This window comes from Eubalaena glacialis, chromosome 2 (genome assembly GCF_028564815.1).
Source record: "Eubalaena glacialis isolate mEubGla1 chromosome 2, mEubGla1.1.hap2.+ XY, whole genome shotgun sequence".
Lineage (NCBI taxonomy): Eukaryota > Metazoa > Chordata > Mammalia > Artiodactyla > Balaenidae > Eubalaena > Eubalaena glacialis.
The window spans coordinates 70948286-70971555 of record NC_083717.1 but is presented as its reverse complement, the minus strand read 5'-3'; the positions used below and the strand labels follow the sequence as shown (position 1 = coordinate 70971555).

At 37.6% G+C, this 23270-nt stretch overlaps 1 protein-coding gene across 2 annotated transcripts; it reads right to left on the bottom strand.

Moving 5' to 3' along the window:
- Positions 1 to 1103: 1103 nt before the first annotated feature.
- Positions 1104 to 20631, bottom strand: MTFMT (mitochondrial methionyl-tRNA formyltransferase). Of its 2 annotated transcripts, XM_061182023.1 has the most exons (9): positions 20379 to 20631; positions 18301 to 18510; positions 16689 to 16811; positions 14895 to 14997; positions 13685 to 13760; positions 10081 to 10172; positions 3754 to 3832; positions 2818 to 2900; positions 1107 to 1640 (listed from the first exon to the last, which is right to left on the bottom strand). In XM_061182023.1, exons 1-9 carry the CDS (start codon positions 20600 to 20602, stop codon positions 1455 to 1457), a joined length of 1176 nt encoding a protein of 391 aa, XP_061038006.1. In that variant the 5' UTR covers positions 20603 to 20631; the 3' UTR covers positions 1107 to 1454. The 2 variants fall into 2 exon arrangements, with proteins under 2 accessions (XP_061038007.1, XP_061038006.1); XM_061182024.1 differs by lacking the exon at positions 18301 to 18510 and having other exon boundaries at positions 1104 to 1640.
- Positions 20632 to 23270: the final 2639 nt, after the last annotated feature.

The window sequence follows — 23270 nt, the reverse complement described above, 5'->3', positions numbered from 1 at the left end:
TATCAATTCTTCCAGTTTCTTTAAAACACAGCTCTTTTTTCCTGTGTTTAACATGCCATTTGTTTCTCTTCCATGATCCACCGTTAGCGTTCTCCAAGCCATCGATATATACACTTACGTAAGTGTATAACTAGCTCATAGGCGGAAGAGAGTGCATAGCAAATTTATGGTTTAAAGAATGATAATAAAAGGCAATCATGCTCCCAGTTTAAGAACCACGTTACCAACCCCCTACGGGATAGTGTTCTTTTATGCCTCTGTTCCTCTGCACATGCTAGAATGTTCTTCCAGGCCTTAGTCTGCATAATGAACTCATCATTTGGAACCTCAGGTTCAGCTCTGCCTCCTCTGGGAAGCCTCCGATGACTCCCTTGAGGGTGACTTACTGCTTCCACTTTACCTTCATTATGGCATTTATAACAGTATTATATTTGCTTATGCTTGCCTCCCCGGTAGATTGAACACACCAAATATTATTTAATCTCTGAATCTCCAGCAATCAGCATAAAGCCTGGTTACACTGCAAGTGTTCAATAAATAGGATGTTTACACAACCTGGTTTGCCTGGGAGAGTCCTGTTTATGCCTGTTGTCCAGAAATAATTCATATAAGTGCTTTTTACTCATGAACATGTCCTAATTTAGATGACCAATTATCCGATCATGCTATCAATAAATGTTGTTGAATGGATGAATTAATGATTGCAGAAAGATTTTAACTGATAGAATCTAGGCAGGAAAAGCTGATTATGTAAAGATACTAAAAAATTCAACAGCTGGCCACTGCACCTCCTTCCTCCTCCAGAAGTGCCTGACTCTCCTGGAGACGGAGAAGATGAGTTTGCACAGACCAGATGCTCAATAACCTTTACTGCACAAATACGTTGAAGAATGTTACTGTATTCCTACTTTAAGAAAATCTAGATGTAAAATCTGAATTTATTGGACAGATCAATGTGACACAGATTATTACACATTAGGAATGTTTATGACTTGGTGAGAACTAGATGGTAGCTAAATTTAAAGAGCTGACTTTAGTCCTTGTTGAAAAACCAAAATGTAGATTAAATACTACTGAAATGGTAACATAGTCAATGGGGACACATGATTTTAAAAATTTAATAGATGCACTTTTTAAAAGAACCTCTCTTCAGTATATACACGTAACAGTTAGTTGTACTTGCTCTTAGGGAAAGATACAATCTCCATGAATCTGATATTATAAATGAAAATTTAATTTAAAGTTTCTTTTGTTATTGAAATAGAAAAAGCTGTTTTTAACCACTGTTAAACGAAAAGTGAAAAGTGAGGTAATTCATCTTTTTGACAATAATCTTTCCTTCCAACAGTGTCATCTTCTTTGAAAGTCAAGGTAATTCCTTGTAAATAAGGCTTTTAACAAATTACAAGTATGTAGTAGGTACTTGTCCATCTTCTTCCTAACTACTTAGTGCACTATTGCACAGCAACAATTTTTTTTTTCTGCTTCTTCTTCAGTGGAAGTCTGAGAGTCTGAAATCTGCACTGGCTTGGTTGAGCCTGCGAATTTTTCTGGTACCAGGGGTGTAAATATCCATTGTAGAAATCAGTAGCTGTTAGTGTTTTCTTGAGCATCACTGATCGAACACCAATCCAGCCATCCTAAAGGGCAAAAGACAAATAGTGAATACGCGGTGCTGGCAAAACTGGTGGTAAACTTTAGTTTATAAAACTTTTATCATGAAAAAAATAAACCAACAACTCTTTACTAAATGCCAGGCTACAAATAGCACTAAGTAACATATATGATTCTTTGACTCTAAAAGTTTATTACCGAGGAGTGATAACAAATGTGTAGACCTATTTAAATCTATTTAAACATAGACAGGGCAGAATAAAAAGGTACGTTGTATTTGTGTGGTGCTTGACAGTTTTCAGAGTATGTCCATGTATCTTATTGTTACTGGTTGTCAAAATACAAGCACTCTAAAAAGTAGGCAGATCCAATATTATCCCCAGAGAAAACTGATTTTACAAGAGAAAACTGATGCCCAGAGAGTGTGAGTGATTTGTCCAAGGTGACATAACTGGTGGGACTCAAACTCACATGTTGAGACAACCCACTTCTATGAGAGCAAACTGTGGATTTGCAGTATAGATGTATACAGACCCAGACATATGCACCCAGTGCTATTCCAGAATAAGTTGAAGAGAGGTGAAGAGAGGTTGCTGTAGGCATTCTGTATCTACAGTCTGTGTAGGTCAGATCAATCTATCACACATTTTAAATACTCTTTCTTGAGCATGGAACATCGCACATAAATACCACATGAAGGAAAACACTCAGGAAATGGAAGGAACATGGAACACTTCTCAGGATAATGCCATTGTCTTAAAAATGATAATGGTTTCAAAGTCATTTTAAATAGTTAAGAAATCTCCTCTCTAACCACATTAAACAGTAGAAGCAAGTAGGATACAGGCACTGTTGTAGTTCAGTGAGATACTTTGACATTACTATTTTTTTGTGAAAGTCCAATTAACACGATGACTTGCTAATTAAATTGGATTACTGAGAATATACAAGTTTCTTTTGAGTAAGAACTAAAGTTACTGAATCTTCTTTCATTGTCTGAGTAATAATAACACCTTGGTAAAACTTCATCTCTTGAAAAAAATTATACTAGAGATTCTACTATTTCTTAAGAAAATTAAACTGTCCATTGGCTCAATCTGATGGACAGGCAGTTGAGTGAAGTCTCAGCTAAAAATGACAAATGATACCAACTATAAACTCAGTAAAACAAGTGTGATAATGTGAAACTAAAGGAAAATGTACCTTGCAACAAACCAGCAGTATTTGTGACTGTCTGTGGTATATTACTGATCCTGGAATAACAGCCTGTCCTGTTAATTTTGGATCTAAAGACAAGGGAGGGGAAAAGAGGGATATGAGAGAGAGAATAAATAATTATGCAACTTCACGATGCTCCTTAAAAATCAAAAAACATTCTGCAAGACAGTACTAATATCAGAGAGTACACATCTGCTGATGCCCTGACTTTGTAATCTAAAACTTATGATAGAGATGTGGTGCTCTGTGTGTATCTTGAACCCAAAGGGAAGCTTTCCATACACACAAGAAGCTATGAGTCCTTTACCCAGTGTCCCAGAGATCAACCTAAAATGTTGAATCTATAAGTTTTGACCATTTCGGGGAAATAACTAGCTACCAGTGGAGAGACATACAGGAGACTTAGGATCTAAGCTGGTCCTTCCATCCGTGACTAAACAAGTCCCAATTCCCAGATTTCTGGGGAACTCTCTGCCTTTGTGGCTCATACTCCTTCAGTCCACCAGGATGGGAGGGCACTGATGGGCCTCTGAATGGACCAGGGACATGAAATGCTATACCCTGGCCTAAGATTCTCACTGAGGTGCCCAGAGATTTTTATTATGATATTCACCAGAATGAAGTCAACCTAGGCACTCTGCATTCCCTGAAAACCTTAATATAGGAAATCACAGAGCTTAAAATGGGATAGTAACACTGATCTGCCTACTTCTCAGGTTCTTATGATGATCAGAAGAGAAAATACACGTGAATGGACACTGTAAAGAATAAGACTATAAATGAATGTAAAGTATTACCATTATTGAACTGAAACAAGCTAAAAGAATCCTTATTTTTAGTAAATGGGATCTATGGTAAAACACATTTTCAAATAGACTATACTGAAAACATTTTCCATGTCAGCTATTCAAAAATAAGTACCAGTGAGGACTGAACTATTAACTTCTACCAAATCCAGAAGTTTAATGGTACTATTCACCCAGAGTGTCTGCAACGGAATCTGCAAATAAAATGAAAGAAGGATGATAAATAAATACACTCAACCCTGAAACCCTTTTCAACTACTATTTTGTGTTAATCTGGTCTGACTTCTCTCCCAATTACAGAGGAATTGGGAACTCAGTCTCTAAACCTTACAGAACAGAACAGAACATGACCCTCTACATCAGTCTCCAGGATTCATTAGATCTTAAAATTAAACACTATTTTAAAATCAATGTTTATATCTTTATTAATATTTCTAGTTAAAAATCATGCTCATTTAAAAAAATGCAAGCATTACAACTATGTTAAAAAAAATTAGAATGTGAAAGTATTCTGTACTCCCATCCCCAGAGGTAACCACTGTTAATAGTTCAATGTGTATATCCTTGTATTTTTCCTACAAATATAATTATCACAAAAATCTAGAACATACTGTTTGACAAGGAACTTTTTTTACTTAACCATAAACTGTGGACAAATTTTCATCAGTACACACTTATCTATTTCACTCTTTAATCTGCTGCACAGTATTCCATTTTATAAAATGTACCATAATTTATGCAACAAATGTCTTTATGATGGATACTTCATAACACATTACAAAATTATGAAAAATTTTAAATGTGATAACAAATAGCCTGGTAGATATATCTTTGAGGACTTTTATATTTCTGGAGAATGGTTGTTTTTTAAATGGACCACCTGGGTTAAATAGTATCAACATTTTATTGTTAAACTGCCTTGATAAAAGAAAAAAAATGGCAGTCTATTGCTGTTTATGATTAGTGAGGCCGAGGAGCAGTCCATATCTACCTGCACATTTTATTTATTTCTTAGGCCTATTTATGCCCTTTGGCCATTAAAAACAAAACAAAACAAAAAACCTGAGTTATTCATCTCTTTCTTATTAATTTGTGAAAGGCTTTTATATTTTTAGGAAATTAGCCCTTTAGTTCTCAGATGTATTATGAGTATTTTTCTAGTTTGTTGACTTTAAATATTGGGTAATTTTTTTCCATGCATAATTTTTTAATTTATGGAGTAATATTTATCACTCTTTTCTCTCATGACTTCATTGGTTCATGTCATGCTTAAAAAGGCCTATCCACGTTTATCAAATATTATAAAATTATTCAACTGTTCTTTTTCCCAGTTCTTCGTGGTTTCATTTTTTGAAAACACTTAAATCCTTGATCCATCTAGATTTTATTTTGATTTGAAAAGGTGAGACTTGAGGGCTCCCCCTTTTAATGGCTAACCAGCTGTCCCAACACTATTTATTGGATAATCCATCTCACCCTTCCCCTCAGTGTGAAATGCTACCTTTATTATATTTTGATTTAAATAAGCTAACAGAAATTAACACACACCAGGAAATAAGTTCTCTCAAATTTCTGAAGTAAATAAACGGATTTTCAGACTGCAGTTCAGTCCTCTATTTCATAGACGAGGAAAGTGAGGCCCAGAGAAATGCAGCTGTTTTCCCAAGTTTAGACACAGCTAGTTAGTGGCAGAGCCAAGGATCAGAATATATGTTTTCTCATTCTCAGCTCAGTGCTCTTTTGATGACATCCTCTAAAGAGGACATTTAACTTTCAGAACAGTTAGGTTGTTTCAAAGATGTGAACAATTAAATCAGAGAATTAAGTAAATTTGAAGAAAAGTATTCACAACCTTATATATGTCATATTTTGGTAAAATATTGTCTTCTATAACTTGCTTATTTTTCTTTCATCTGCTTCTAACAAAAGTTATGAAATGACTTTCATGTGTGTAGCTTTTTTCTTCCAAAGAACTCAAAATACTTCTGAAACATGATTACTGTTTGAAAAATGTTTATATTTACTAAGAGGTATAAATATGATAGGTATAGAATCAGAATATACCCTTCTTGTTCTTGAGGAGGTAAAGCTCATCTTCACCTTATCATCAGAACACTGAAGAAAGGAAAGGGATGGTAAGAAAATAGTCATTTCTGTGTCCACCGTCATTACTGTCAAAATCATATGTTGGCGTGGATTTAAATTCACAGTTTATCTCCTTTGATCTTGAGAGTTGTGGACCAGGTCATTAACCCCATTTTAGAGATAAAAAAGCAGAAGCTCAGAGAAGATAAGGATCTTGCTCTTGGTTAATACACAGCAGCTCTAGGAATCAAATTTCACCTTCTGGCTCCAAGATAGGCACTCCTTCTGTAGTAGCACAAGAATTTCTCAGTGGAGAGGAAAGGTGAATTGCAGAAGATAAGAATTATTATGTAGTGTTTAACTTTTTGGGGAACTGTCAAACTGTTTTCTAAAGCAGCTGCCCCATTTTACATTTCTACCAACAATGAATAAGGGTTCCAAATTTCTCCATATCCCTGTCAACACTTGTTATTGTCTGTTTTTTTAAATTACAGTAATCCTAGTGAGTGTGAAGTGGTCTCTCAGTATAGTTTTGATTTGCATTTCCCTAATGACTAATGAAATTATCTTTTCATATGCGTAGTGGCCATTTATATATTTTCTTAGGATAAACGTCTATGTAGATCCTTTGCTGATTTTCTAATCATGTTATTTATCTTTTTGCTATAAAAGTTCTTTATAAAGAAGAGAGTGGAGAGACATACAGGTATATTCTGGATACTAGACCCTCATCAGATATATGATTTGCAAATATCTTCTTTTATTATGTAGGTTGTCTTTTCATTTTCTTGACAGTGTTCTTTGAAGCCCAACAGTTTTAAATTTTGAAGTCCAATTTCTCTAGTTTTAGTTTGTTGCTTATGCTTCAGGCATTATATCTAAGAACCACCACCTACTTCAAGGTCATGAAGATACGTCCCTATATCTTCTTCCAAGAGTTTTCATAGTTTCAGCTCTTACATTTAGGTTTCTGATCCATTTAGAGTTCATTTTTATATGTGGTATGAGGTAGGGATCCAAATCCATTTCTTCTGATTGTGGATATCCAGTTGTCCAAGCACCATGTGGTAAAAAGATTATTCTTTCCCCATCAAATTGCCTTGGCACCCTTATCAAAAATCAAGTGATCATAAATGTATGGGTTTATTTCTGGACTCTGAATTCTATCCCATTGAGCTTTATGTCTTTGTCAGTATCACATTGCCTTGATTACTGTGGCATTGTAGTAAATTTTGAAATCAGGAACTATGAGTCCTGATTTCATAGGAACTTTGAAATTGGAACTTCATTCTTCTTTTTCAAGATTTTCTGTCCATTCTGGGCCTCTTGGGATTCCATATGAATTTTAGGATAAGCTTGTCAATTTCTGCAAAGAAGTCAACTAGGATTTTTATAGGAATTGTGTTGAGCCTGTAGATCAATTTGGGGAATAGTGCCATCTTAACAATATTAAGTCTTCTAATCCATAAACACAGAGGCCCTTCCATTTACTTAGGTCTTCTTTACTGTTTATTAGCCCTATTAGTTTTGGGGGGTGGAATTATTTATGATTTTCTATATATGAGATTACACCATCTGCAAATATAGTTTTACATTTTTCCTTTTTTCTTGCCTAATTACCCTGGCTATAACCTCCAGTACAATGTTGAATAGAAGTGGTGAGAGTGGACATCTTTGTCTTGTTCCTGATCTTAGAGGGAACACTTTCAATCTTTTGCCATCAAATATGATGTTAGATTTGGATTTTTTTGTAGATATTCTTCATCAGGTTGAGGAAGTTCCCGTCTATTCTTAGTTTGTTGAACATTTTTATCATGAAAAGGTATTGGATTTTTCAAATGCTGTTTCTGCATCTACTGAGATAATTATGTGGCTTTTGTCCTTTATTCTATTAATATGGTATATTACATGGATTGATTTTTGTATGTTGAACCAGCCTTACATTCCTGGGCTACATCCCACTTGGTCACAGTGTATAATCCTTTTCTACATGTTGTTTGATTCACTTTGCTAATTCTGTTAAGGATTTTTGCCTCTATATTAATAAGGTCTATTGATTTGTAGTTTTCTTTTCTTGTAAAATCTGTATCTGGTTTAGCTTACTTGACTTTTGTACTAGCTGCTCCCTCTGCCTGGAATGCTCTTTTCCTGATCTTGGCGTGACTTGCTCCTTATTGTCTTTCAGACCTCAGCTTAAATGTCAGTTCAAAGTGGCCTTCCCCATTTAGATAGCCAGTCTAAAATAGCCACCAGTTAATCTATCACATTATCTTATTTTAATTTTCATCAAAGAGCTTATCACACCATCTGCTATTTTTCTTATTTGTTTCCATCTTCTCACATCACCTCTAATACCTAGAACAATGCCTGACATATAATAGGCTTTCAATAAATATTTTGTTTAATGAATGAATAAGAGCAGACATCATTTAATGAGTACCTACTCAGATACTGTACTAGATGCTTTATATACATTATATCATTCTAATTTTCAAACGAACTAACTAAAGCTCAGAGATTAAATAACCTTCTCAAGTCTACAAAGATAGGAAGTAGCAGAGAGAAGATGGAACCCAGCTCCGTCTGGCTCTAAAGTCAATGTTCCTTCCCCTATGCCGTTCTCTTACAGTGGGGAAAGTACAGGGTTTGACATCAGGCAGATCTGGTTCAAAACCTGACTCTCACTAACTAGCAATGTGACCTTGAGCAACATTCAACAGCCATACACTGAGTATCTTCTTTAAGCCTCAATTTCATCAACTTAAAATGGGATAATACCCACAACATAAGGCTGTAATCCTCACCGAAGAACCTGGCATGCTACAGATATTCAATGGCAGTTCTCCATTTTAACCTACAGAGGAGGTCCATTAAAAACCCCACACTTGGTAGACTCAAGAGTTCAAAAAACATAAGATGCTATCAAAATGAAGGGAAAAAAACCCAATAAATTTGTCAAAGAAATGAGAATTTAATTCAGATATTTTAACAAGTTATTACAACTAGATTTTGTATGCCATATGTAGCAATCAAGGATTTAAGAATTCAGTTGTAAAAAATGGGCCAAAGGCAGAAAGACATACTAGTAAAAGCATTGGACTAGGAGTTAGAAGATTTAGGTTCATTATTCAGTGACTGAGCACCCGAAGTTAGTCACTTCATTTTCATTCTCCTCATCTATGAAACAGGATAATAAAATTTGGTTATGGGAGATGGCAAAATATCTATTTTGAAGTACTTTGTGAATTCTAAGGCCCCTATGAAAACTTGAAGTTTAAAGAATATTTAAAAAATGAATGTCATATATACAAAAGAACTGAAACAGGGACTCAAACAGATATGTGTACACCCATGTTCATGCAGCATTATTCACATTAGCTAAAAGGCAGAAACAACCCAAATGTCCATTGATAGACAAATGGATAAACAAAATGTGCTATATACATACAATGGAATATTATTCAGACTAAAAAAGGAATGACATTCTGATACATGGTACAACATGAATGAAACTTGAAAACATTATGCTAGGTGAGATAAGCCAGACACAAAAGGTTAAATATTGTATGATTCCACTTATATGAGGTACCTATAAAAGGCAGATTCATAGAGACAGGAAGTAGAATAGTGATTACCAGGGACTGTGGGGCGGGGGGAATGAGGAGTTGTTATTTAATGGGTATAGAGTTTCAGTTTGAGATGATGAAAAAGTTCTGGAAGTGGATACTGGTGATGGTTGCATAATAATGTAAATGTACTTAATGCCACTAAACTATACACTTAAAAACGGTTTAAATGGTAAATTTTATGTTATATATATATTTTACCCCAACCAAAAAAGTTTCTTTTTTTTAACATCTCTATTGGAGTATAATTGCTTTACAGTGTTGTGTTAGTTTCTGCTGCATAACAAAGTGAATCAGCTATATGCATATGTATATCCCCATATCCCCTCCCTCTTGCATCTCCCTCCCACCCTCCTTATCCCACCCGTCTAGGTGGTCGCAAAGCACAGAGCTGATCTCTCTGTGCCATGAAGCTGCTTCCCACTAGCTATCTATTTTACATTTGGTAGTGTATATATGTCAATGCTACTCTCTCACTTCGTCCCAGCTTACCCGTCCCCCTTCCCTTGTCCTCAAGTCCATTCTCTACATCTGTGTCTTTATTCCTGTCCTGCCCCTAGGTTCAAAAGAACCAAAAAATAGTTATTTTTAAAAAAATGAATTTCAGGATCCTTTGGTTTTATGAGATTTATTCCTAAATTAAAATATTTCAAAAGTAAATTACACACACACACACACACACACACTCACACACACAATTAGGTAAAACTGCAATTTGACTTCCAACTTACTATATTTCCAATGGCACAATGAAGTCTGAATATTTGCTCTGAAGTTTGTTCCTCCCATTTTATACAGCTGGTAGCAGCAGAAATCTTAGGGGCTATAAGATAAAGCCAATAGTAAGAATGAATATCAGATCAATGACCATAAATTGGTAATTACTGATACTGAATGACAGCTACAAGAGAATTCATTATATTATTGTCTCAACTTTTGTATGTTTTAAATTTTCCATAATATAAAGTAAAAATATATACATACATACATACATAATAAATAAAAGTACTAGAAGAAAACATGGGTAAATTTCTTTATAACCTAGGAATAGAAAAAGTCCTTTTATGACTCAAAATCCAGAAGCAATTAAAGAATGATAAATGTGACTACAAAAAATTAAACTTTTGTAAGACAAAAAGAAATGCCATAAATCAAGCCAAAAAACAAATGACAAGTTATTTGCAATTTATATCACAGTACTTTATATCTGTTTATATATATTCCATGAGAGATGTATCTATATAATAAATGTAAATATTTATATATAATTACTATATATATGTGTTATGTATATTTATATTATATTTAGGAGTACTTTGTATCTATTATATAGATTTATTTATATCTATTACACAAAGTACTCCTAAAAACTGAGACAAAAAAGACCAAAAACCGGATAGAAAAATGGGCAAAAGATATAACAGACCCTTCTCGGAAAAAAAGAAATGCAAATAGTCCTTAACCATATAAAAAGCTCCTCAGCCTCACTCAAGGAGGAATGTAAATTAAAACTACTCCAAGACACAATTTTTTATCTATTAGATTAGAAGGTAACATATGCATAAAGTTATTCATAGTGGCATTATTTGAAATAGCAAAAGATTAGAAACAATCCAAATGTCCACCAATAGGGGATCTATTGATTAAATTATGATTTACCCATACAAGTGAGAACTATACTGCCATAAAAAAGAACAGGAAAATTTCTTCTTATTGATAGGAAATGATTACCAGGATACACCGTAAAGTGAAAAAAAGAAAGATGCAGAAGAGTGTATATTTTATGCCACCTTTTGTGGAAAAAAAAAGGAAAAATCAGTTTTAAAGTATGTGTTTTTGCTTATTTTCATAAAAGGAAACAACTGAAAGGCTAAATCAGAAACTACTAACTCTAGAGGGAGGGAAACAGGATTGGAAGAGATAGAAATGCGATGGAAGTAAGACTTCTCTGTATAACCTTTTCAAATAGTTTTAACTTTGAATCATGTAAGTATTTTATATATTCAAAAATAAGATTTAGTTGTAAAGAGGAAAATGCAACCCTGAAAATTAAAAACAAACTGAAACAAAGAAACTTAACTATATATCAAACTACATAACAAAACCACATGGAAAAAATAATTATCTCCAGTAAGTTTTGAACACAGTACTCTGACTATATACCCTTCGTAGGATATATTTTAAGGAAAAAAAAAAAAAAAACTGCAGAAAAAAAAAAAAACTGCAGAAAAATCTTAACTCTTACTTAGTAGTTATACTTTCTGTAGTGATACTGGTGTTGTAATCTTGAAATTATTTTATGCACAGCAAATAAAAAACAGGTCAGCATATATTTAAAAAAGATTTTCTGTGTAAGAGAAAATACCAGAAAAACCCTGTACTTTAAAATTTGAATCAGAAACAATATGAGCTCAAATTTTTTTTTAAAGACTTTATTGAATTTGTTACAATACTGTTTCTGTTTTATGTTTTGTTTTTTTGGCCCTGAGGCATGTGGGATCTTAGCTCCCCAACCAGGGATTGAACCTGCACCCCCTGCATTGGAACGTGAAGTCTTAACCACTGGACAGCCAGGGAAGTCCCTGAACTCAAATATTTTTAAAAACTATAATGCCTACCCTTCTCCACTAACACTTCATTTTGGAACACATCATTGTATTAGATGGTTTCTAAATACTACCCCCCAACTAAAATAAACAAGGGAGAGGTGGCTGATTCCAACATGGGACAGAGAATTTACAAGGTAAGCCTGGGACATCTTGTGATAGAAACAAGGAAGCGCTCAAAAACTAGCTGGGGGTGGAGGGATGTCAAAAGGATTCAGGAGCCAACTTTAAGAGGCTACCACTGGCTAAATTTGGGACAACTTGAGCAGCACAAAGCATTATGAATGTAATTAACTATAAAACACGGTAAATAAAAATCCACAAGTCAAATGACTAAAAAAACTCACTTGCCACCATAATTGAAGGTGATTATGGCACCAACTCCCTATTTTAAAAATTGATAATTAGAGAAAGAATTAAGCATTTATCCTGCCATTTTAGGATGAATTAAAATTCACCCACAATTAATGAGGAAAATCTCTTCTTTACAGAACAATGCCAACTATTAAATATAAAAGGAATTGGAAAATCACCATTTTGATTTTCACTGAAATAATTCATTCAGGGAAGGAGCATCAATCCATGCTAAAATTGTTACGTGAAAGGCTGGTAGGGAACCGGATATTTGCATGGTGCCAAAGTATCACCCCATGGATTACCTGCCATTTGCAAAGGGAGAAACACATCTTTACACTGGAAAGATCTGGTGGTCGCCACCTCCATCAAGTGATCAAATTTAGCTTCACTAGCCTTGATGCAACCTGGTATTATGGCTTACTGATATGACTCCCTAAGACTTTAGGGGACGGAGGCGGGGGCTTCTCTGAGTAGATCCTTTAAACAGTTTTAACTTTTGAGTCATGTAAATGTCTTACATAGTCAAGAAATAAAATTACATCATAAATAAAAATAAAAAGCAACCCTTAAGGTTAAAAAACAAACTGAAACAAATATCACTGGAACACAATATCATCCATGAAATACTCTTTCCACAAACTTTAAGCCCGAATCTCATCAAGCCTTTAGAACTTCCGATTTACAGGAACTTTAAGGGCTAGAAAAACACATTAAACAACACTGGAAGGAAAGAGACAATTGGCCTGGTCTCTTCAAAAAGTTAATGACATAGAGGGAAAAAAATAGTGGAGGAATTACTCTAATGAGACTAAAGAGACATACGACTAATTATAATTGGATCCTAGTTTGAAAAAATATACAGCTATAAAATATGTTTTTAGAGTGTTAGGAAAATTTAAATATGGACTGGCTATTCAATGCTATTAGGGAACTGTTCATTTTTCCTAGGAGATGCATGTTGAAATATTTAGGGATGAAAGGTCATGATGCATACTTCCAAATGGTATAGCAAAAATTAAAATATATTTGCTACATAAACACATAAACACATATATAAAGAAAATATGGCCAAACATTAATAATTGTTGACTCTGGGTTAAACAGGTATTCACTGTCTTTCAACTTACCTTTGTGTTTGGTACTTTTCAATATAAAGAGTAGAGAAAATTGTTCTAATCTTTCATAAGGCTAAATGTGAAGAGGGAGAGAGACCCCTTAACAATCATTCTCTGGAAAAGGACATGCAAGTGGACATTCAATCTTTAGTCAAAATTAAGGGCAACTTGCAAGTGAGGAAGCCACAGTGTTCAGATGCCATCACAACAAACAAAACCTTAGGAAAGATGTAAGAGCCTCTGCCGTCTGCACTTACCATGTGTCACCCCCTCGGCTGGCTGCTGCCTTCCATTGTTCAAACTTTCAGGCAAATTTTTCAAAATTGAAATAAGCTTAAAAAAAAGGAGAGTAATATATTCAAAATGAAAAGAACGAAAGCAGAAATACATTACAATTCAGTACCATGAAATTACAGCTTTAAGAGCTGTGTGGCAGGGTAAAGCAGTAAATTGGCTTAAGCTGTGAGGATCCATCTACTTGGTGGAGTTTCAGTGGAGATGTTGCTCTCTGTAGAGTACAGGTCATTGATTTCCTTCCAGAGAACGCTGAGCCTCGACTGGCTGTCAGAACAGCCTGTGCTCGGCCATCCACACTCTCACTCTCACTCTGAAGGAAGGCAGTGGGGACTCTGTACTCTGGAGTCACATAGTTCTGGATTCAAATCCCAGTTCTACCACCTGCTAGCTGTGTCACTGTGGAAAAGTTATTTTACTTGTCTGTGGCCTTCAATGTCATAATCTATAAAACAGTTGAAAGCAATAGCTACCTCAAAGGTTTCTTGCGAAGGTAAAAAAAAAATAAGTGTATGAAAGTATCTAAAACAGTCTTGGCACACAAGCCAGTGCTCAATAAACGACAGACACTATAATAACAGCATTTCCAAGGTGAGTGCCTAGAATGGGAAGCATCATCTATACGGCGGGGGGTGGGGTGGAGGGGGGTTCCTCTACAGAAACTTTAGTTCAGATGAAAATCATTAATTGGGTCATTAAGACTTTATTCACACCCTATTGTATGCAGACTCAAAAAAAAGTCTCAGAGTTCATTTACAGCTAGGGGGTCAGCAGAATTCCAATGCGTACAGATGCAAATGACTAGAACACAGGCACATAAGTTGGAGGAAAACAGAGACTTACTTAGGAAATGCTGTTGGTTCAGTTCGACAGGGGTGAATGGTACGTCTATGAGACTAAGGAGAGTGAAAATGGGAAGAATAGTCTAAAAGCCTCACCATGAAATGTAATAGACCATATAAAATCACATATTTCATTCAAAAGCCTTGATTAAGTACATACTCTGTGTAAATTCTCAAAGACTGACATAAGATCACAAAAGCCATGCTAATTTTTAGGAAGCCAGGGATAGAAACCACTTTTTGAAAAGAAGCTTAAAATCACATATCATAAAATTGTTCTTTTCCTCATAACCACTTAGGAAACAAGCACGGGGATATTGGAAAACTGTACCATGTTGGCACCCAGTCTTGACAGCACTGCTTCCAAATCCTTTGTGGTGCTCTTGGGTGGTACAGGAACCGTTTCCTGTTTGAGAATTGGGCCTACATCAAACCTACCAAAAAATCAAAAGCAAATAATAACATGATTACTGACTACTTCTTAAGATCAATATGTTTGTCTACATGAATGTTTATATACCACAAGGACAGTTTTTTGTTTGTTCGGGTGGGTTGTGTTTTGTTTTGTTTTGTTTTTTTAGGCCACACAGTGCGGCTTGTGGGATCTTAGTTCCCTGACCAGGGATCGAACCCGGGCCCGCTGCAGTGGAAGTGCAGAGTCCTAACCACTGGAAGGCTGGGAAATTCCCCCACAAGGATAGTTTAACGGTGGCCATGAATGTGACTGTTAGCCATTGGCAAGGGAGAAATGTCAGTTTGAAAGAAGGGAGAGCAACATTAGTATGTTACTAATATCACTTTAGTCTATCAACTCGATAGTTTAAGCACGCTAACTTTTCACCATTCTCTGCATTTTCATCTGCTTTATTCTTAAGTACCATTTTCTGGTCATTTATGGAGTCAATACTTGAGCTTAACAAAATTAAATTCTAATACAGTCATTTTACTAAACTATTAAAATTTTAAAAATTAAAATCCATAAAATTAAAAAAAAAAAGAAAGAAGGGAGAGCAAAATCTGGCCTATATTTAGATTTTAGGTTTATTTTTTCACAAAGGAAAAAAGTTGCATATCAGGGATTTAATTGCAACTACAAATAATTCTATCATTAGTAGTAAATAGTACGAAAAAAATCTCTAATTATATAATGAAAGTACAGAGCAAAGAATACATTTTCCAAGGAAGTACAACTAGGAATTTACAATCATTCCTTCCTGTATTTCCTTTCTCAAAGGACAAGAGTTTTGCCTGAATTATAATCAATAGTGATTATAAGTAGGTGCAAGTGTATTTGCATTCCCACAAGTCTTATATTCAATATTTTATATCAAGCTCTGCAAATATTGGCCATCAGCTTTTATTAGAAATATATTTTGTTTTAAAGACTTAACTTTGTGGTCTGTTAACTCTATTTTTAACCTGTGAGCTTTAATAAAATGCTTATTATGAAAAGTTACAAACGTTCCAAAAACAGAATGAACAGTCTAAGGAATCCCCATATACACATCTCCCAGATTTGAGAATTACCAAAGTTTCGCCACTCTTGTTTCATCTGCCCCTCCCCTCTTTTTTTTTTTTTTTGAAGTGAGTTAAAGCAAATCCCAGATATTGACTTGGTCTTGTGAACTTGTGAATTTTTCTTTTCTATGGGGATGTTAGGTGATAATAGGCAGAGGCATAATATACTCCTAAAACAATTTAAAATAATTGTTTCTTAGATTGTAGGTATAATTTAAAAAATTAAACATTTAAGACAATTATATAACACATTGGTATACAACGTATTCTTACTTCAGGTTCCAAAAAATTTTTGACCATAGAAACCAAAGCCAGCAGAACAGAGATTCATAACTAATATACAAAAATACATCTCTCATTTACACAACATCGTTTATAGAAATCCAGTTGTTAATAATTTATTTCAATTAACAAGTTTAAAGAGACCCTGTGTAAATGCCAAATCACATGTGGTTTACGTTAGAAACCAGGAGGAAACAGAAGGATAAAGCACCCAGGAGTTAGAGAAATTAGTGATTAGTACCCACTCATCCACCTCCACTTCCCCCCCAGGCAGACTGATATTAACATTCAAAATCACAAAAAGTCTCAAGAAAATATGCTCTACCTTTTAGGTCTAATTTGCATAATCGTTACTCCAGCAACTGTGTCTCCATGCAGGACCGTATGGATTATAGGGGCTGGACCACGCCACCTCGGGAGGCAACTGGGATGGACATTCAAGATGCCACTGAGTTAGAAAAGGCAGAAATTAGTATGCAAGTGGGCTTTTTACCATTTAGTTTACTGCTACCTAAATTAATATGCTACTTTTCATCATTAAACTTGCCCAGAAATTTTGAAAAACAGTTAAATCTAGTCTCATACCAACTTAAGCAGGAGTCAGAGCTAAGTTCAACTTTCTTACCATAAGAGACCAATGAAACTCAATTAAAAAAAGAGCAGGAACAACTATTCATTGTTCCGAAGATGTTCCAGCTTCGCAATTCAAGACATAGCTCACAATGTCTGGGAGTTTTTAAATAAAAACAAAAAATGTGTTTTTTACTATATGAGAAGAACCACTCAAATCCAATCGTGCATCTCATGGATGATGTGAATTATACGTATAGTTTAGTTACATAATTACCCTCACTTCACTTAGTTTGTATATAGAGTTCCTAAAACAAGCTTCTTAAATCCCCATCTAATGATTTATTCACCTTTGCTGTTTATCCCTATACACCTTTCACCCATTAATGAGCAATTTTAATAATTTACTAATCTGTCATTAGTTTAATGTCTCCATCAGCATGAGTATGCACTTGAGAGTGTGTATGTGTATATATATATTCTAAATTCCATTGTTCAGCCCAGTCTCATTCATCCAACAAATATTTACTGAGCACAATCCACGTTCTGGCACTAAGTGCTGGGGATATAAGCAACAGTGAACCACACAGAAAAAAAAAAAAAATTCTGCCCTCTTAGGCCAATATAAGGACTTGACTTTTATTCTGAGCGAGATGGAAAACCACCGGAGAATTTTGAGCAGAGTGACATGATCTGACTTATGCTTTAAAAGGATCACTTTGGTGTTGGGTAGTAAAAGACTGAGAGGGCCAAAGACAGAAGTGGAGACCCCTTAGGAGGCTACTGCAGTATGACAGCCAAGAATGGTGGCAGCGGAAGTGATGAGAATCAGTCATTCTAGAGAGATTTCAAAAGCAGAGCCAATAGGATTTCCTGATGGATTGGATGCGTGGTGTGAGATAAGGAATTAAGAATAATGCCAAGGCTTTGGGTCCGAGCAACTTAAAGGCTGGAGCTACCAATGTACTGAGATGAAGATTTTGGGAAGGAGCAGGTTTTGGGGTGAAATTTCAGGAATGTTGTTTTGGACATCTTACATGTAAGGTGCCTATCAGACATCCAAGCAGAGCTGCGGAGGAGGCAGTGGGTATCAGGGGCCTGGAGATCAGGGAGAGATCTGAACTGGAGGGACAAATCTGGGAGTTGTCAGCATACACGTGGAATTTAAATAAGGGTGGGTGAGAGCCCATAGATAGTGATAAAGAGCATCACACATTCTAACAATTCATGCCACTAATAAAATCTTTTATTTTAAGAGAAAATACTAAAGAAAGCAGAATTAAGTTCAAGTTATTGCACTTTAGATACCAGGTCCATATATAAAGACCGAGGTCTCTACACTGTATTCCCTTACAAATAAAACTTACTAGGGAAATTTAAGAATAAGAGCCTCACTCAAAAGTCGGCCAAATGAAGCTACCACTCCAACATCATATTCTCCAGATCCCACATCTGGCCACTCATACACTGGAAGCTGAGATTGGACAGCATATTGCTTCACCGGCAGTCTTTTTGGTGATGGGGAGGGCACTGTGACCACCTCCAAGTTTTCAATTAACTCTTCCCCTTTGTTTTCCCTAAGTTGGAAAGATTAGAAGAAAATGTGACAGTGTTAAGACAATGTCGGAAAGCTAAACTACTTCACACATTTCTAAGGCATTTTTATGATTAAATTCACGAAGCATTTAAAGGTAAATGATTAAAACTAGTGCAACTGAGAGACTAAAGTTTTATTTTTATTCAATTTTAATTGTTTTACATTTAAAGAGCCACAAGTGGCTACTGGCTACTGTTTGGACTGTTATGGTTGTAGAAATTTCCTGTGTATGCAGAAACATATACAGTACAGACATTTTACACAACTGTAATATTATATATACTGTCCTGCATTTTGTTTTTTTCTCTTAACACTATGTATGCTATTATGTGAGTCTTTTTTAAAAATGGGTTAAATATACATTTGCTTGTATATGCATCAACCATTTCTAGAATAGGAAACTGAAAACAGTGGCTATCTTTGAAGAGAAGAACTGGGGACTGGGAGAAAGAGATGGAAGGAACTGACATTTCATTTTATATCTTTTGAATCTTTTGAATTTTTTACTATAACCACATGTTATTCAAACAATAAATACTTTAAAAATATATATATATACATACATAAATATACACACACACCATGGGCATCATTCCATGACACTATATGTAGCACTACCTCATTTTTTTTACCTGCTGCAAAGTATTCCAGTGCCTGGGGCTGTTTATTTATTTATTTAGCAGGTACTGCATCACATGTTGAGGATTTATAAGAAAAGGAATAGACAGGAGGGCCCCAAAGAAAAAGTACAGAAGTACTGGAGCTGCCAAGTGAAGCATCAGCAGAAGCGTCAGGGTGCATGCAGTGAGAGATGCAGGAGGCCATACACAGAAAGTAGCATGTATAGAGTGTATTACGGAGGTGTGCAAAGGGAACATGTGTGAAGGAAGTGTTTCAGGGTGTGTTATAGAGGAGAGTGTGTGAAGAGGGGAATACAAGGGGATTCATGAATGAATCAACATCAGGGTCTGCTGGGAAGTATTTGTAGAGAAGACTTGATGGAGGGAGATGACAGAAATGAGTGTGAGGGTGCATCAGGAAAAAACGGAGTGGGGAAATAAAAAATGGAGGCTGGGGAAAGGAGACAGAGCAGGATATATGGGTATAGCCACCACATACCATGGACTTTCAGGACAGGCTGGATCTCAATTATTTTTTTCCAGGACACACAATTTGTTAAATTTTAGAAATACTAAATGTATACCTAAGAGTTCTAATTTATAAATTTATTCATAGGAAAACAGTTCCGTTTTGGACTATGTCTTCATTTCAGTCTCAGAAAACTGGATCCAGTTGTATACAGGGAAGCGATGGGGAGCGAAGGCATGAGGCAAGCGTGTGCAGAGGGATGCCTGTGCCTGGGAAGAAGCCCAAAGGATTAGATGATACAAATCAGGTGAGTAAGAGGCAGTAGGAGGAAGTGGAAAGGGGAGGTCCTTTAAGTCAGAGCCCGTTTTAGTCCCAACCTGCTCAGCTGATAACCTTGGGCAATCTCTTAACCTCTCTGAGCTACGGTTTACATGCTAAACGGGCAGGGAGGTGGTGGGACTGGACGGAGGTGATGCAGGTAAAGCAACCAGCGCGGCCTTGGCACCGCAGGGCGCCCGGTGGCGCTCAGAGCGCGGAAAGAATCGGGCGTGTAGACCGCACGGGACCAGGCAGGCGCCCAAGGGCTGACCGAGCGGGGGTGGTGCACCTTCCGGGCGCCCGGAGACGCCGAGATCTGGGCCCACACCCCTCCGGCGCAGCTGCTTTCCCCGACTAGGAGTCCAAACCCTCGAGGCCGGCCGCAGTGGCTCCACAGCCGCGTCCTCGACACCCGGGCCTCCCAACCCCTGGCCCCGGTACCTGGCGGCGTGCAGCGCCCGCAGCGTTTCGCGGGCGAACTGGTCAGTGCCGAAGAAGAGCACCCGCCAAGGCGGCTTCTCGCGGACTCGAGCGCCCCGGCCGTCCTCCCCGCCAGAAGACCCGCTCAGGCCGACCAGGGATCGCCACTGAGGGCTCTGCCTCCTGCCCGCGCAGCCGCCGCCGCCTGGCAGGGGCCCCCAGCAGCACCGTACCAGAACCCTCATCGCCTGCGCGGGCGGCCCACCCTGCGCAGGCGCATTGTGGTGGGGTAGAGGGAGCTAGGCAGGAGGGGCGGGGCCGGGGAGGAAACCCGATGGGCGAGGTCTTTCAGCGACTGGGGCGGGGCTTGCCTGATTGCAAGCGCGGCAGATGAAGGAATTTGCCGGTTCAAGCGTCCCCCTGACTTTTGTTGCATTTGTTTGCACGATTTAGCCAATCTCCCCAAACAACTCTTTTGGGAACAAATCATATGTGTTTTCAGACGACGAAATCTCATTTATTTATTTATTTCTGTATCATTTTCTCAGCCATTATAACTAATATTTACTAGAAGCCATGCTTTGGCTAAGCATTTTATATATCCGTTAGTTTAGTTAATCCTCATATCAACTATACCAGGTAGATATTATTACAACCATTTTACTGAAGAGGATCTGAGGCTCCGTGAAATTAAGGTAATTACCTATGTAGGATCCTCACAGCTAGCCCCATGTAGCTCCAAATTCTGTGATCCTAACCACTTGGCCTTCATAGCAATCCTATGTACTAGGGAAGTCAATGTCCCCATTTTGCCCCTGAGGAAACGGAGGCTTAATTCTTGCTCGTAGTCACTCTGGTGAATCAAAGGCCCGCTCTTGCCCGTACCCCGTGGGTTCCCTCCCACACCGAGGGATAACATAGAAGAGACTCTTAAGGAAAATGGGCAGGGGAAGCTGTCCTCAGAAGACCTCTAAAGACCTTTAGTGCTTAGATTCTGTATTCCTGAGGCCTATGCAGTGGCCTTCTCCTTGACGATGGTCACACATCCTGGCTGTTGAGTGGAGACCAGATTCTCTTCTAGTCTTACTGCCCTCCCCACCTCTCCTCCTCTCTAAATGCTATCCATTCTTCAATGCCAAGGTCAGACATCCTTCCTGGAGACTTGAGCTCTTGCCTGCATGGACTTAATGTCTTTCTCTATGTGCCCTTTTAATGCTCTGTGGGGACCTCTGCTTCTCACACAATTTGGAATTACTGAGGGAAGTTGTCTAATGTATGCATAGACATTGACAAATTCACCTGTGTGTTGAATAGAAAAGAGAGAGGCAAATAGGAAGGGAGGGAGTGTATTTCCAGTGATTCTGTTCATCTGATCATGTATGAGATGAGGAGCTAACTGAGATCCCAACCTTCTATTCTTACAATCAAGTTCTCTTCTAGTATCCTCTCTTAGGGTAAGTGAAATATGATTCTAATATTTTAAAAATGGTCTTTTCCCATACAACATGATCTATAAATACAACCCAAATACTCATTTAGGTTTTCGCCTTAGACTCTGGCTGCTGTCTAAAGAGTGACTCTTCGTATTTGTCTTTATGTAATTTCTCTCCTTGAGTTAGAGAGCCTGCATTATGCTACAATTTATTTTTGGCAGCCCAAATTCTCCACAGGTAGCCCCGCCCCACAGAGCTGCCTTGAGCCACTCACAGCGCCCTCTGCCGAGCACATAGAGACAGCTCAGTCTGAAGGGCCAAAGCCAATCCGTTTTCTTTCCTCCATAGAGTTGGCTCCTTCCACCGACATCTAATTTTCTAGTGGGTGGTCTTTTGATTTTTAGCAAACTTATTTTTAAAAAACTGAACATGATATTATTGTAACGGCTTAAATTTTCCCAGGATGCTAAAATGGAAATCTTTCTGAAACTCTTGGTGGTAAATTGGGGTTGTATTGGGGGTGGGGGAGTCCATTTCCAAGCCCAGACAAATCCACGTCTGGAGCTACTATACAGCACACAGAGAAAATGAGGACGTTAGCTCCTAATGGCAAGGAGTTTTAGGTAATAAGTTAAGACGCCCAGAAAGCACATCCAAGAGGACTGGGCTATAATAGAACCCAAATAATGCTAATTTGGCTGGTGCTCCAGTTTCCAGATATTTCTCTCCCCTGATGAATGGAGTATGTGTGCATTTGAATCAATGAAATTACTCCAGTTTCGGAGTCTGGGTGACAAGACAAGAGGTTGACAGAGAGGAAGAACTGCTTGGCGGTAACCATGATGACTTTCAGCTCTGCTTTGAAACTGAAGTGATGAGACAAGCAAGTGGAGATATTTGGTAGAAATCTAGAACGTGGGACTGGCTTCCATGACTAGGGCGGGTGAGAGAGCTGATCCTGGAGTGTAAGGAAGCAGGAAACATCCCCTCTCCCTATTCCCCATCATCCCACCCTAAACCTATGTGTGTATGATTTCTGAGGAGTCGGGAGACCTGCCACAGAGAGAGAGAGAGAGAGAGAGAGAGAGAGAGTGTGTGTGTGTGTGTGTGTGTGTGTGTGTGTGTGTAATTAGCCCCTTGGCGTTGAGAGTCAAAAAGGGGAGCAGCCGGAACCCTGGGAAAGATGGAGCAGGGGCATGAGAGGAAAATGGTCAGAAGGACTTCCCCCATGGTCCAGTGGTTAAGACTTGCGCTTCCACTGCGGGGGGGCAAGGGTTCAATCCCTGGTCGGGGAAATGCCGCGCGGTGAGGCCCAAAAAGGGGGGGGGGGAGGAAATTCTGGTTGGTATGTGGCTGATGCTTGAGTCCACAGAATTCCTGCATGTGCCCTGGGAGGCAATGCCACATGTGACCAGGGGGAGAGTTGCCATACACAGGCATCGCGCCAATGTCAGCGGCAGGAACTGAACGGAGGGACGCA